Source organism: Pipistrellus kuhlii, unplaced genomic scaffold (genome assembly GCF_014108245.1).
Source record: "Pipistrellus kuhlii isolate mPipKuh1 unplaced genomic scaffold, mPipKuh1.p scaffold_m20_p_17, whole genome shotgun sequence".
NCBI lineage: Eukaryota > Metazoa > Chordata > Mammalia > Chiroptera > Vespertilionidae > Pipistrellus > Pipistrellus kuhlii.
Window position 1 is genome coordinate 1754467 of NW_023425482.1, and position 15962 is coordinate 1770428.

Consider the following 15962-nt stretch of genomic DNA (forward strand, 5'->3'; position numbering starts at 1 on the left):
GCTCCGCCTCCTAGGCAACCATTGTACTTACACTTCACCCAGATTTGGTTCTGATTGGTCGGTTTCTATGCCAGTCAACATCTCTGGGCCTATCAATGGGGCCTGATCAGAAAGGTGGGGTTGATCAGCAGCCCTGGTGGAGGCCTGGAGAGAAATGGAGGCTCAGCTGCTGGAGAGAGAGAGAGGCAAGTGCTGATCAGCAGCTGCCACAGAGGCTATGAATCAGACCCTGCTTCTCTCTTCAGGCCTCTCTCTGGGCCTGATTTGCAGCCCCCTCAGCAGACAATACTGGGTCACCACACCTGCAGCTGCAGCAGTCCGTGCTGAGTCTCCATGGCAACTCAGCGCTGACTGCAGTACTGACTTCCAGTTGGTGGAGCCTCTGGTGGTGACAGACCCAGAGTTTTTATATATTAGGATAGGCACCCCATCTTGTTAGAATTGCTGTTTAGAAGTTTTCCACTGAATACATTTGGTCCCTTGTTCTGTTAATTAATTCTGCTATCTCTGGCTTCTGTAAGTAATCTTGCTCAGATCTCTGCTAACTTAAGAGTCTGGCCTTGGTTCCTCACATGCCAGATGCCTCCTAGTTATCTGAATCATACTGTGCTCAAAGCCACAAGTTTCCTTTAAGATAGCTACTAAGCACACTGCCCCCATCCCAGCATATGAGACTTAAAATTTTTTTTAATTTAATAAATCTTTATTGTTCAGATTATTACAATTGTTCCTCTCTTTTCCCTTCATAGCTCCCTTCCACCTGGTTCCCATCTCATCCCCACTGTCCTCATTCGTTGGTGTAGGATTTTTGTCCAGTCTCTTCCTACACACCCACAAACACTTTCCCCTGAGAATTGTCAGTCCACTTCCTTTCTATGCCCCTGATTCTATTATATTCACTAGTTTATTCTGTTCATCAGATTTTTAATTCACTTAACTTTTAGATTTACTTGTTGATAGATATGTATTTGTTGTTTATAATTTTTATCTTTACTGTTTTCTTCTTCTTCCTCTTCTTAAAGAATAACTTTCAGCCGAAACCAGTTTGGCTCAGTGGTAGGGTGTCGGTCTGTGGACTGAAAGGTCCCAGGTTCGATTCCGGTCAAGGGCATGTACATTGGTTGCAGGCACATCCCCGATAAGGGGTGTGCAAGAGGCAGCTGGTCAATGTTTCTCTCTCATCGACATTTCTAGCTCTCTATCTCTCTCCCTTCCTCCTCTCTGTAAAATATCAATAAAATATACTAAAAAAAAAAAAAAAGAAAGAAAAAAAAAAGAATAACTTTCAGCATTTGATATCATACTGGTTTGGTGGTGATGAACTCCTTTAGCTTTTTTTTTATTTGTGAAGTTCTTTATCTGGCCTTCCATTCTAAATGATAGCTTTGTTGCATAAAGTAATCTTGGTTGTAGGTTCTTGCTATTCATGCAGAATAAAATTGAATATTTCTTCCCACTCACGTCTGGCCTGCATAGTTTCTGTTAAGAAATCAGCTGACAGTCATATGGGTGCTCCCTTGTAGTTGTAATATTCTCTTGTTGTTTTTTGCTCTTGGCATTTTAATTATGATGTGTCTTGGTGTAGTGCTCTTTGTATTCCTTTTGTTTGGGGCTCTCTGTGCTTCCTGGACTTGTAAGTTTATTTCTTTCACCAGGTTGGGGAAGTTTTCAGTCATTATTTCTTCAAATAGGTTTTCAGTGTCTTGTTCTCTCTCTTCTTCTGGCACCTCATAATTCTTTTTTTAATATATTTTATTGATTTTTTACAGAGAGGAGGAGAGAAGGATAGAGATCTAGAAACATCAATGAGAGAGAAACATCAACCAGCTGCCTCTTGCACACCCCCAACCAATGTACATGCCCTCAACCGGAATTGAACCTGGGACCTTTCAGTCCGCAGACCGATGCTCTACCACTGAGCCAAACCGGTTTCAGCTGGCACCTCATAATTCTAATGTTGGTCCACTTGAAGTTGTCCAAGAAGCTCCTTACACTATCTTCAGATATTTGGATTTTTTTTCCTTTTTGTTTTTCTGGTTGAGTGTTTTTTGCTTCTTTGTATTTCAAAAATTTTACTTGATTCTTGTGATCCTCTAGTCTGCTGTTAGATTTCGGTATAATATTTTTTATTTAAGTCAATGTATGCTTAATTTACAGTTGGTCTTTTTTCATATCTTCAAGGGTCTCACTAAATTTATCAGCCTTTTCTAGAAAATTCTTGAAAAAGACCTTATAACTGTGGTTTTGAACTCTATATCCAGTCATTTTCTTTCCTCCATTTCTTTCATTTGTGACCTGTTTCTTTGTCTCCACATTTTGGCTGCTTTCTCGAGTTGATAGAGTTGCTTTGTGTGTTAGTGTCCTATAGAATCCAGTGACTCAGCCTCCCCAGTTACCTGAGGTGGACACTCTTGGTGCACCCTTTTGTGGGCTGTGTGCACAGTCTTGTTTTAGTTAAGCCTTGATTGTTGTTAGTATCACTGGGAGAAATTGACCTCCAGGCCAATTGGCTGTGAGGATCAGTTGTGTCTATGCTGGGAGAACTTCTGCGCTGGAGATACCCATATAAGACAAGACTTGCAAAAGCTTCTGTGCTCAGCTTGGATGAAGCAGAGTCTCAGGGCAGAGCAGAGAGCATTGGTTTCTCATCAGCTCTGCCCTAATAGGCTCCTGTGTCTCAGTGTTCCGTTGTAATCGCTGCAAGCACTTCTGAGAGAAAGCCACCCTTGAATTCCGCTCACAGCCAGACAGTCGAGTTTCTCCCCAAATGAGTCTGAGTCCCCAGAGTCTCACCTGGAACTGGAGTCCAGTGCAGTCAGGAGCTTTTTCTCCCTCCCACTTGAAAAAGGCAGCTGTGCACTCCATTGCCAGCCCTCTCCACACATGTGTCTCAGAACCTCTGCCTCCTGCAGCTCCTTTGAGTCTTAGTGTGCTTTTCTCTTTCCTTCTAGTTGTAGAATTTCCACTCAGCCAATCTTCTTGTGATTTTGGATGATGTCTGTTTTGTCTTTTAGTTGTAGTTTTGAAATTGTTGTGCAAGACAGCATATTTACCTATGCCGCCGTCTTGGTTTCTCTCCAAGACTGTTTTTTTGTTTTTTTTGTTTGTTTTTTTTTTACAAAGTCTACAAAGGTCTGGAAACCCCATATTTGGGAGACAAAGAATCTAGGAAAGTATAAAAAGAAAACCTTCTCCATATTGTTTTGGTTTGGACTCTGGAAGCAATATTCCTCTGAGTCCACCAGTATAATAAAGATTCCACATTTGTCTTACTAAGGTGTTTCCTATATAGCTCACCGATTTACAATATAACAATTAGTGCCAATTATGATTTAACCCTACAAAGGGGTTGACTGATTTGGTTGTCTTACTGAACCTTCTAGTCTAAATCCAGTAAAATCACCCCCTTCCAAAAACATTTTTGGACCTCATTTTCTTTTCTGTAATATTTTCTCTCTCCTAGTTCCATGTGAGGATGGGGGTGAACTCTGTGCATCTTCCCACTTCCACCAATATTTATTATATCTCATTCCCTTCTATCCCATTCTTTTTTTGGAATGTAACCCAGCACCCTTTTTCCAGAACATGGGCCACCAACTTGATGCCTAGATCTCCCTCTATATGGATTGTTTTTCAGAAATGGCTTAAAGTCAGCAGGCTTCTCACAGACCTTGCAAATTTTTAGGGGCCACAACTACCTGTATCACTTGTGGCTATAAAAACAAACAAACAAACAAACAAACAAAAAACAACAAAACAAAACAAAACAAAAAAATCAGAGGCAGTCCTGTCAGAAAAAAGAAGGTTTGCCGAAACTGGTTTGGCTCAGTGGTAGAGCGATCTGCTGACTGAAAGGTCCCAGGTTTGATTCCAGTCAAGGGCATGTACATCCGTTGCAGGCACATCCCCTGTATGGGGTGTGCAAGAGGCAGCTGGTCGATGTTTCTCTCTCATCGATGTTTCTGGCTCTCTATCTCTCTCCCTTCCTCTCTGTAAGAAATCAATAAAATATAATATATTTTTAAAAAAAGAAAAAGGAAGGTTAAAAAGCTGAACGCTTTTTCATATTATATCACTCTATTTGTTTCCCCACTCAGATTCTGCCCCCCTTTATCCTCTTCCAGATCAATGGCCTGACTTTTCTTCCATGTGCCTTTCTATCTTTATTATTGTTATGCTCCCTCCTTTTGGATGATTCTCAGAATGAACTTTGCTGACTCCTAGGCCTCTTGCTCATTCTCAGCTGTTCTTCACTTCCCTTCCTTCTCCCTCAACCTTCACCTACTCTAGTTTTTGCCCCTTCCCAGGATCCAGATTAAGCAGATATACTGCTCTTGCTTTGCACACAGCTTCCTCACAATGCACATATGCAGATGGAGAGGTCACTTGCTAAAGTATCAAAAGGCCCTGTCCATAGGTGCTATATTCAGTTTGGGAGAAGGCATCAAGTTGGTTGGCCTCCCATGCTGGGCTTCCTCTCCACTTCCTGCTTCCACCTCCTCCTCTGACTGACCTTGCTTTAGGAGAGGTCCTGAGCTGGTCATAGCACAAACCTGCAGCAGTCTCAGCACTCACTGTCGTCCACCAGGTCATAATGAACCATCTTTGCAAGGTTCCTTAATCACTTCCTGAGTAGCTTTCTATGTTTCCAGTCACACTTGTTGATTTGAAGCTTCTAGCTATCTCCCTCTTCTCCTATAAACTGAGACTTGACCTGTGGCCCAGGGAATCAGGGGAACTGAGACTCCCCTACTCCCTGTCCTTCTGGGGTGTGCTGCTCTAGTTTTTAGTGGAGGGAGACCTTTCCTTCTAGGAGGAAAAAGTTCCTCCTACTTCATGGCCAACAAATAAAGGAATATTTTCTATAAATTTGACTTGGGATCCTTTTTCATTTTTTGCCCAAATGATTTTCCACTGGCTTGTTTTGACACCATGTGTGTTTTTCATGGGTGTCTTGCTGTTAGCATTACAAATGAAAGTTAATTTTCTAAAGAAAATATTTTCTAGATGTAATTTACTTACAGGATATTTTTTCCTAACATGATATTCTTTTACTGTCCCCCTTTTTTATTTAAATATTAGGCGGCTTTTGAAAATTTTATAATGTAGTCTTGATAGCTTTAAAATTTTAATTTTTTGCACTATAATATGACTGCTTTAGGTTCCTTACTTGTTACACAATTTTACTGTGAGATGAACTATGAATAAAAATTTTTGTTAACACTTTAGGAACAGCTTTTTGTCCAGTACAATTAATTTTTCTAGAATATTCACTTATTTCAATTCTCCAATTTAAATAAGCCTGAAGACGTGACTACTATTTTACTGTCAAATTTAATACTCTAACAACAACCTTATTTTGCCCTGTAAATATTAGTGGAAAGGATTATTTGCCTTCTTGAGTAGGCCCTGAGCATTGCTGGTGGTAGGCTGGATTTAGATACCAAAAACCCACTTTGCCACACCATGGGTTCAAGACAACTCAAACAAATATTGTTGCAGAGAGAGGGCAGCTGCTGTTAGCCAAGTGTCTGTCTGCTACCTGGGTCCCGATTTGAGCTGGGCATGGGAAGTTAAGCAGCCATGGGGCAGGAGACCTCCCTCAGAAGGGGTGAGGGTTTAGGCCCCTGCAAAGTTGGGGAGAGTGAGGGTCTGTGCCTCACCTCTGTTGACCGCCAAGTTCTCTCCTGATGGCCCCTCTGCAACTGTGCCTGTCTTATGTTGTTCTTTCCCTAAGGAATCTTACCCATCTCTGGCTGACCAGCCATTCTCCAGGGCCAAGCAGGGTGATATGAGGTTCAGTTCTGTCTCCTTGGTTGCCTATGCCCACTTCGCCATACCATGGGTACAAGAGCGTGGCCTTCACGCTCAGCACCTGCCTTGGTGGACCCCAGCATTGATCACATATCTTGGAGAAACCAGTTTCTTCTCCATGGAGGGCCCAGCTCGCCCCACTAGTCCAGAAACAGATCCATGGTACCAGTCATCACGAGGCTTCAACCTCGGCATGAACATAAAGCTCAGGCAACAGCTGTGGGCAATTGGATTGTGAGAAGAGAACCTCTTGGCCAAAAGGGCAAGAGGGACCAAAATAGAATGCTCAGTTGCCTTCCCAGGGAGCCCTCTACACATGGAAGGGATTAAATCCTTTCATGTCCTTTTTAAATTGCTACCAGACATTCAAAGAATTAGTTTGTAAGTTTGCTTAGGATAATTGTATATTCTGCTGTTGTAATTCTAAAATATCAAGAGATGTGTTACCTTAGTCTCCACGCACCAAAAAAGATGATTTTTTATTGATCCCCAAGGGTGCGAGGTACTATTATAGGTGATGGGGATAACACAAATCTGGGAAAAATAATGACCTTGTAGAATAATATCATGTAAGGATATTCTTTGCTCTAAGCCATGGCAATTCCATTTCAAACTGGCTATCAATTTCTTTTTATATAGACAAGGTCTTAGTTACATTTTCTGCACCTCTCCCAGGGGCAAGGAATAATAACAGTGATACCCTTTCTTTGGTGTCCACACAATCCAGAAACCTCTCTTTAATTTTACACACAAAGGGACAGAGGTTTGATTTTGTGTCATACAATAGGGAAGCTGGTTGGAGGCCCCTGTGTAATTATACTTTCTTGCCCCACCCATGGTCTTCCTGGATGACCAAATTGTTTGGTATTATTGGTGACTACATTAGGTGAGGGATCAGCCCATGTAAGGGGTCTTACCTATGAAGGGTCAGAAGCATAAGTTTAAAATACTTCCCCATTTGCCACAGGTAATATTACCATACAGCTGTGGTTGCTAGCATGGCTAGAAAGACTTTCTCAGGCATTCTTGGGTTTCTGGTTACCTCACAATTTCTTCCCTGAGGTTTGATGTTTCTCTGGCTCTGGATCTATTTTTTCCCCCACCAGTTTATGTTGTTCATTATATTCCACAAATGAGTAAGATCGTGTGATATTTTTTATCTTTCTCTGCCTGGCTTATTTCACTAAGCATAATGTTCTCCATCTCCATCCATGTTGTTGCAAATAGTAAGAGCTCCTTCTTTTTTGCTGCAGCATAGTATTCCATTGTGTAGATGTACCACAGTTTGTTAATCCACTCATCTGCTGGTGGGCACTTAGGCTGTTTCCAAATCTTAGCTATGGTGAATTGTGCTGCTATGAACATAGGGGTGCATATTTCCTTTCTGATTGATGTTTCTAGTTTCTTGGGATATATTCCTAGAAGTGGGATCACTGGGTCAAATGGGAGTTCCATTTTTAGTTTTTTGAAGAAATTCCATACTGTTCTCCACAGCAGCTGCGCCAGTCTGCATTCCCACCAGCAGTGCATGAGGGTTCCTTTTTGTCCGCATCCTTACCAGCACTTGTCATTTGTTGACTTGTTGATAATAGCCATTCTGACAGGTGTGAGATGGTACCCCATTGTTGTTTTGATTTGCATCTCTCAGATGATTAGTGACCTTGAGCAGGTTTTCATATGTTTCTTGGCCATCCTTCTCTCTTCTTTCAAAAAGTGTCTATTTAGATCAGTTTCCCATTTTTTGATTGGGTTATTTATCTCCTTTTTGTTAAGCTGCATGAGTTCCCTGTAAATGTTGGAGATTAAATCCTTATCGTTGATATCATTGGCAAATATGTTCTCCCATGCAGTGGGTTTTCTTGTTGTTTTATTGATGGTTTCCTTTGCTGTACAAAAGCTTTTTATCTTGATGTAGTCCATTTGTTTATTTTCTCTTTAGCTACCATTGCCCTAGGTAGTGAAGAAATTGCTTTGGCTTTTCGGCTTTCGGTTTGGAGGAGGCTCAGGTGCAACTTTCTTCAGTCATCCTGAATCTGGGTTCATCTGACACCAGCTGCCTCCACCATGCCACCAAAGTTTGACACCAGTGAGATCAAAGTTGTATACCTGAGGCGCACCCATGGGGAAGTGGGTGCCACGTCTGCCCTGGCCCCCAAGATCAGCCCTCTGGGCCTGTCTCCAAAAAAGGTTGGTGATGACATCGCCAAAGCAACTGGTGATTTGAAGGATCTGAGGATTACAGTGAAACTGACCATTCAGAACAGACAGGCCCAGATCGAAGTAGTGCCTTCTGCCTCTGCCCTGATCATCAAAGCCCTCTAAGAACTTCCAAGAGACAGAAAGAAGCAAAAAACATTAAGCACAGTGGAAATATCACTTTCGATGAGATTGTCAGCATTGCCCAACAGATGTGGCACCGATCTTTAGCTACAGAACACTCTGGAACCATTAAAGAGATCCTGGGGACTGCCCAGTCTGTGGGGTACAATGTTGATGGCCGCCACCCTCATGACATCATAGATGATATCAACAGTGGTGCAGTGGAATGTCTGGCTAGTTAAGAACTACAAAAGAAAAGGATTCAATTAAAGATCATTTTGGAAAAAAATCACACAGGGGAGAATCCAAGATGGCTGCTCGGGTGGGCACCTAGTCGCAGCCGCACTCAACAATTTCAATAAAATACAACTAAAATATAAAATGGACATTACCCAGAGCTACAGGAAAGTTGACTGACTGGAAATTCTACAACAAGAAGCAAGGAGATAACCAGAAGGAAGAGCGGAGTTGCTGTAAGAGCCTAAGGTACCAAGACACGCTGTGCGCAGAGAGGACGGAGCCGGAGAGGAGGGCGGCTGAGTGCCTGGCTGGCATTCCCTAGCGGGAAGGAGATAAAAGCTCCGACTGTGCTGGGCCCCAGTTCCGACTGCTCTGAACCCAGGTTCTAGGCCAGACCCCAGGTACCCAGGCTCATCCATAGGGAGCTGGGCTGTAAGGCAGAACCCCAGGGGAGTGGCGAAAGGAGGTCCCGGAGGCGCGCACATTGTGCGCAGAGAAGGGCCGGCCGGCTGTGCCATGGGATTGCCCTGGCGGGAAGGAGACAGGGGCTCCAGACTGCTCTGAACTTCCAACTGAACTGAACCCCAATACCGGGCTCATTGGGGGACAGCATAGACTGTTTGGCAGCAGGCGAAAATCGAGGGCACCTTTCTCTCAGAAGCGCTTGCAAGGAGTTCTGAAGGACCCTGAGTCTCAGGAGTCGCATAGGGTGGAGCTGATGGAAGCCAAAACTGTAGGCTCCACCCTGAAACCCCGCCCCATCAGGAAAGCTGCCTGCGAAAATGCCTAGACCAAATAGATCACAAACGAAAGAAATGGAGGACAAAAAGCACCTGGATATAGAGTTCAAAACCACACTTATAAGGTTTTTCAAGAATCTCCTAGAAAAGGCCGATAAAATAAATGAGACCTATGAGGATATGAAAAGGGATCAACAAGAAATAAAGAATACATTGTCTGAAATAAAAAATATTATACCGAGTCCTAAAAACAGAATAGAAGATCACAAGAATCAAGTCAAAGATTTGGAACATAAAGAGCCAGAAGACACTCCTCTGCAGAAGCAAGAAGGCAAGAGAATCCAGAAAATTGAAGATGATGTAAGAAACCTCTGGGACAACTTCAAATGATCCAACATCAGAATTATGGGGGTCCCAGAAGATGAGAGAGAGCAAGATATCAAAAACATACTGAAAGAAATAGTGACAGAAAACTTCCCCCACCTGGTGAAAGAATTGGACTTACAAGTCCAGGAAGCACACAGAACTCCAAATAAAAGGAATCCAAAGAGGACCACGCCAAGACAAATCATAATTAAGATTCCAAGAGCAAAAGACAAAGAGAGAATATTAAAAGCAGCAAGAGCTAAGCAGGTAGTTACCTATAAAGGAGCACCTATATGATTGTCAGCTGATTTGTCAACAGAAACCATGCAGGCCAGACGGGAATGGAAAGAAATATTCAAGGTGATGAATAGTAAGAACCTACAGCCAAAGATAATCTATCCAGCAAAGCTATCACTCAGATTCGAAGGTCAGATAAAGAGCTTCACTAATAAAAAAAAGCTAAAGGAGTTCATCACCACCAAACCAGAATTATATGAATTGCTGAAGGGGGTTCTTTCAGAAGAGAAAGTAAATAAAGATAAAAATTATGAACAACAAATACGTAGCTATCAACAAGTGAATCTAAAAACCAAGGAAATTAAAAAAAAATCTGAGGAACAATATTAACTGTTGAATATAATAGAATCAGAGGTATGGAAGGGGAGTGAACTGACGATTCTTGGGGAAAAGGGGAGAGGGGGATGTGGGAAGAGACTGAACATAAACTGTGCACCTTTGGATGAGGACAATAGGGGGTGGGGAAAGGGCAGAGGGTGGGGTGGGAAAGGGGGGAGGAACATTTGTAATAATATGAACAATAAAAATTTATTTAAGAAAAAAAATCAATAAAATGCATTAAAAAATAATAATAATAAAATAAAAAATCACACAGGGAAGAGGGTGCATGAAAAGATTAACCAAATAACTTATAGGCATATATGCACTGCCCATGAACACAGACAATAGATAGGATGGTGAAGGCCTGGGGCAGGGCAGGAACCAGGTGGTGTGGAGCAAGGAGGAAAAGGGGGGGGGTTATCTATAATAGCTCAAGAATAAAGATTAAAACATAAATAAATGAGTAAATAAATAATAAAGTTGGTATTCAAGAAGCATTTGTTGATGAGTGAGGAAAACAATATGTAACAAACCCTAGCCAGCTTGGCTCAGTGGATAGAGTGTTGGTCTTCAGACTGCAGGGTCCTAGGTTCAATTCTGGTCAAGGGCACATGCCAAGGTTGCGAGCTCGATCCCAGTGGGGATTGTGTCAGAGATAGCCAATCGATGATTCTCATCATTGATGTTTCTCTCTCTCTATTTTCCTTCTTCTCTAAAAGCAATAAAAATACTTAAAATATTTTTTAAAAATGTAATAAAATATTCTAAATACTACTATCTATAATAATCTATTGTAATAAAAGTGTAATATGCAGCCCTAACCGGTTTAGCTCAGTGGATAGAGCATTGGCCTGCAAACTGAAGGGTCCCTGGTTTGATTTTGGTTAGGGGCATATACCTTGGTTGCGGGCACATACCCAGTAGGGAGTGTGCGGGAGACAGCTGATTAATGTTTCTCCTTCATCGATGTTTCTAACTCTCTGTCCCTCTCCCTTTCTCTCTGTAAAAAAATAATAAAATGTATTTTTTTTTTTAAAAAAAGATCATTTTGACAAGCAAAAAAAAAAAAGAAGAAAAAAAGAAAAAAGAAATGCTTTGGCATATCAGAGATTTTTCTGCCTATAGATTCCTCTAGTATTTTTATGGTTTCCCTTATGTTTAAGTTCTTCATCCATCTTAAGTTTATTTTTGTATATGGTGTAAGTTGGTGGTCTAGTTTCATTTTTTTGCATGTATCTGTCCAATTTTCCCAACACCATTTGTTGAAGATTCTCTTGACTACATTGTATGTTCATGCCTCCTTTGTCAAATATTAATTGAGTATAGTGATTTGGATTGATTTCTGGGTTCTCTATTCTATTTCACTGATCTATTTGTCTGTTCTTGTGCCTGCCAATACCAGGCAGTTTTGAGAACAATGACTTTGTAATATAGCTTGATATCTGGTGTTGAGATCCCTCCTACTTTGTTCTTCTTTTTCAGGATTGCTGTAGCTATTCATGGTCTTTATTTATTATTTTTTAAAATATATTTTATTGATTTTTTACAGAGAGGAAGGGAGAGAGATAGAGAGCTAGAAATGTCGATGAGAGAGAAACATCGATCAGCTGCCTCCTGCACACCCCCCACCGGGGATGTGCCTGCAACCAACGTACATGCCCCTGACCGGAATCGAACCCGGGACCCTTCAGTCCGCAGACCGACGCTCTACCACTGAGCCAAACTGGCTTCAGCTATATTTTTATTCCAGATGAATTTTTAGAAAGTTCCTTCTAGGTCTGTAAAATATGTCGTTGGTATTTTAATGGGAAGTGCATTGAATTTATAAATTGCTTGGGGTAGTATGGACATTTTGATGATGTTGATTCTACCAATCCATGAACATGGTATGTTCTTCCATCTATTTATGTCTTCCTCTAGCTCTTTTTTTCAGTGTCATGTAGTTTTCTGTGTGTAGGTCTTTTACCTCTTTAGTTAAGTTTATTCCTAGGTATCTTAATTTTTTTGGTGTGATGGTAAATGGGATTGAGAGTTCATTATTGGTGTATAGAAATGCCATAGATTTCTTGGCATTAATTTTGTATCCTGCTACACTGCAGAATTAATTTATTAAGTCTAATTATTTTTTGATGGTGTCTTTAGGGTTTTCTATGTACAGTATCATATCATCTGCAAATAAGGACAGTTTTACTTCTTCTTTTCCAATTTGGATGCCTTTTATTTCTTCTTCTTGTCTGATAACAATGGCTAGTAATTCCAGCACTATGTTGAACAGGAGTGGACATCCCTTTCTTGTTCCTGTTTTTGGGGGAAATGGTTTTAGTTTTTGCCCATTGAGTATGATGTTGGCTATGGGTTTGTCATATATGGGTTTTATTATGTTGAGGTATGATTCTTCTTTCTATTATGTTGAGGTATATCCTTCTATTTCCACCTTGTTGAGAGTTTTTATCAAGAAAGGGTGTTGATGCCAAAACTGGTTTGTCTCAGTGGTAGAGTGTCAGTTTGCGGATTGAAAGGTCCCAAGTTCAATTCCGGTCAAGGGCATGTACACTGGTTGCGGGCACATCCCCGGTAGGGGGTGTGCAAGAGGCAGCTGGTCGATGTTTCTCTCTCATGGACGTTTCTAGCTCTCTATCTCTCTCCCTTCCTCTCTGTAAGAAAATCAATAAAATATATTTTTTTTAAAAAGAAAGTGTGTTGAATTTTGTAAAATGCTTTTTCTGCATCAATTGATATGACTGTGATTTTTATCTCTCAATTTGTTTATGTGATGTATCACATTTATTGATTTGAATATTGTACCATCCTTGCATCTCCAGGATAAATCCTACTTGGTCATGGTGTATGATCTTTCTGATCTAATTTGCTAGATCTAATTTGCTGATCTAATTTTCTGATCTAATTTTCTGATCTAATTTTCTGATCTAATTTGCTGGATCTAATTTGCTAGAATTTTTGTTGAGAATTTTGGTATCTATGTTTATGAGGGATATTGGCTTGTAATTCTCTTTCATTGTGTTATCTTTATCTGTTTTTGGTATTAGGGTGATGCTGGCTTCATAGAATGAGCTTGGAAGTGTTTTTTCTTCTTGAATGTTTTTTGTAATAGTCTGAGGAGGATAGGTTTTAGCTCTTCCTTGATATCTCCCAGGAGTCTTTTTATGTATTTGGGCTCTCCTGTATTGGGTGCATATATGTTTATCAGGGTTATATCCTCTTGTTATTTATTATTATGAAGTGGCTTTATTATTATTATTATGAAGTGGCTTCCTTATCTCTCTTTTTTAAAATATATTTTATTGATTTTTTACAGAGAGGAAGGGAGAGAGATAGAGAGATAGAAGCGTCGATGAGAGAGAAACATCGACCAGTTGCCTCTTGCACACCCCCTACTGGGGACATGCCCGCAACCAATGTATATGCCCTTGACCGGAATCGAACCTGGGACCTTTCAGTTTGCAGACCGACACTCTACCACTGAGCCAAACCGGTTTCGGCCCTTATCTCTTTTTATGGCCTTTATTTTGAGGTCTATTTTGTCATAAATAAGTACTGCTACCCCAGCTTTTTTTTTTCTTTTTTTTTTTCATTTCCACTTGCCTGAAAGATGTTTTTCCATCCCTTCACTTGCAATCTGTATGAGTCCTTTTTTCTGAGGTGGGTCCCTTGTAGACAGCATATATATAAATGGTGTGTTTTTTTTTACCCATTCAGCCACTTGATGTCTTTCTATTGGAGCATTTAGTCCATTTCCATTTAAAGTATTATTGAAAGGTACTTGTTTGTAGCCATTTTTATTTTTTGAGACTGTGTTCCTTCTTGCCTTTTTTATTTCTTCGTTTTACACCAGTCCCTTTAGCATTTCTTGCATTGCTGGCTTGGTAGTGATAAACTCCCTTAGTGTTTTGTTTTTGTTTTTGTTTATTTTATCTGTGAAGCTCCTTATTTCCCCTTCAATTTTGAATGATAACCTTGCTGGAGAGATTATTCTTGGATTCAGTCCCTTGGTTTACATCACTTTGTAGATTTCCTTCCATTCTTTTCTGGCCTGATGGATTTCTATTGAGAACTCATTTGATAATCTAATGGGAGTTCCCTTGTATGAAACTTTCTGTCTCTTCTTGCAGCCTTTAAAATTCTCTCTTTGTCCTGAATATTTGCCATCATAATTATGATGTATCTTGGTGTGGGTCTTTCAGGTTCATCCTGTTTGGGATTCTCTGTGCTTATGTGACTTTTTTCTTTGCCACATCAGGGAAGTTTTCTGACATTATTTCTTCAAATAGTTCTTCTAACCCTTGTTCTTGTTCCTGCTGTCTGGTACCCCTATTATTTGTATGGTGCTTTTGTTTCGTGGTATCCCATAGCTTCCTTAGGTTCTCTTCCTAATTTTAATTTTTTAATTAAAAATTAGTTTTTTAATTAAACAATTTTTATTTTTTAAGTTTTTCCTCCAATTGCAATTCAATTTGGCTATGTTTTGCTTCCCTGTCTTCTAGTTCACTAATTCAGTCCTCCGCTTCTCCTAGTCTATTGTTGAAACTTTCCATGGTGTTTTTTATTGCAGCTATATCACTCTTCATTTCTTCTTGATTCTTACATAAGTTGCTATTTTTTTATCCATTTCTTCTTGACTCTTGCATAAGCTATTAATTTTTTCTTCCATCCATTTATGAACTATATCATTCTTTTTTAAAATATATTTTTATTGATTTTTCACAGAGAGGAAGAGAGAGGGATAGAGAGTTAGAAACATCAATGAGAGAGAATCATCAATTAGCTGCCTCTTGCACACCCCCTACTGGGGATGTGCCCACAACCAAGGTACATGCTCTTGACCGGAATCGAACCCGGGACCTTTCAGTCCACAGGCCGACGGCTGTATCCACTGAGCCAAACCAGTTTTGGCTAACTCTATCATTCTTATTCTGACTTCTTTTTCTGAAACATTGCATACCTCTGTTTCACTTAGATGCTTTTCTGATATTTCCTCCTTTTCTTTCCTTTGGGGGTATCTTTGTTTACCCATTTTTTATCTCACCAGCTGATTTAGATGTTGAGCTGTGCAGGGGCTACTTCTTGGGTGGCAGTAGCTTCTCTGTCTGGAGTTACTCCTTGGGCAATTACGGTAGCAGTGGTTCCTTTGGTGGGTGTGTTCACAGCAGTGGTGCCTCCTCTTGCTGGTTGGGGAGGCTGCTCGTATAGCTGCTGTTTCTTGGATGGGATGAGCTGATTATGAGGTTGCTATGGAACTGGCTGCTCACACAACTGCTGCTCCTTGGACAGGGGCAGGCCACTGAAGCTGCTGCTCTTAGGCCTGTGGGGGGTTGCTGTGGGGCTGCTGCTCCTTGGACAGCAGTGCCCTGGGCTAAAGCGTTGGGCCAGTCAGAAGGGCATCTGCTTCCAAACTAACAGGTGCCTGTGCCCTGAGCAGCTGGAGCCTCATTGACCATGGAATTATAGCCTAGGTAGTGTGTCCCTGGCAGGGGTGGTTGTAGAGTCCCAGGTGTTATCTGAGGGCACTATGGGTGGAGTTGAGGCTGGGAACCCCATTACAGCAGCTCTTCCCTTAAAAAAGGCTTGGCTCCTAAGGACAAACTGGCCTCCTGGTACTGTTTGCAATGGTAGCAAAAGCTGCCTAGTTAAGCGAGTCTGATTAGCCTACCCCTGCAGGTCCTGTGGGATCTAAGTGTGATACACACACACACACACACACACACACACACACACACACACACACCACCTGACCACATGCTCCTCTTTTACTCCCTCCCTCACCCACGCTCTTTCCCTAACTGCCACATTCTTCCTGCCTCTGTAGTTTGGTCTGGAGTGTTGTTGACCCTGTTGTGGATGGAATTT

The 15962-nt window shown here is 41.1% G+C and overlaps 1 protein-coding gene across 1 annotated transcript; it reads left to right on the forward strand.

The window, feature by feature from the left end:
* Positions 1–7863: 7863 nt before the first annotated feature.
* On the forward strand, positions 7864–8412 carry LOC118720739 (60S ribosomal protein L12-like). Its single transcript, XM_036441007.1, is given in 2 exon segments — positions 7864–8158; positions 8161–8412. Coding segments are annotated over 2 exon segments (495 nt in total). The 5' UTR covers positions 7864–7878; the 3' UTR covers positions 8376–8412.
* The last annotated feature ends 7550 nt before the right edge of the window (positions 8413–15962 follow it).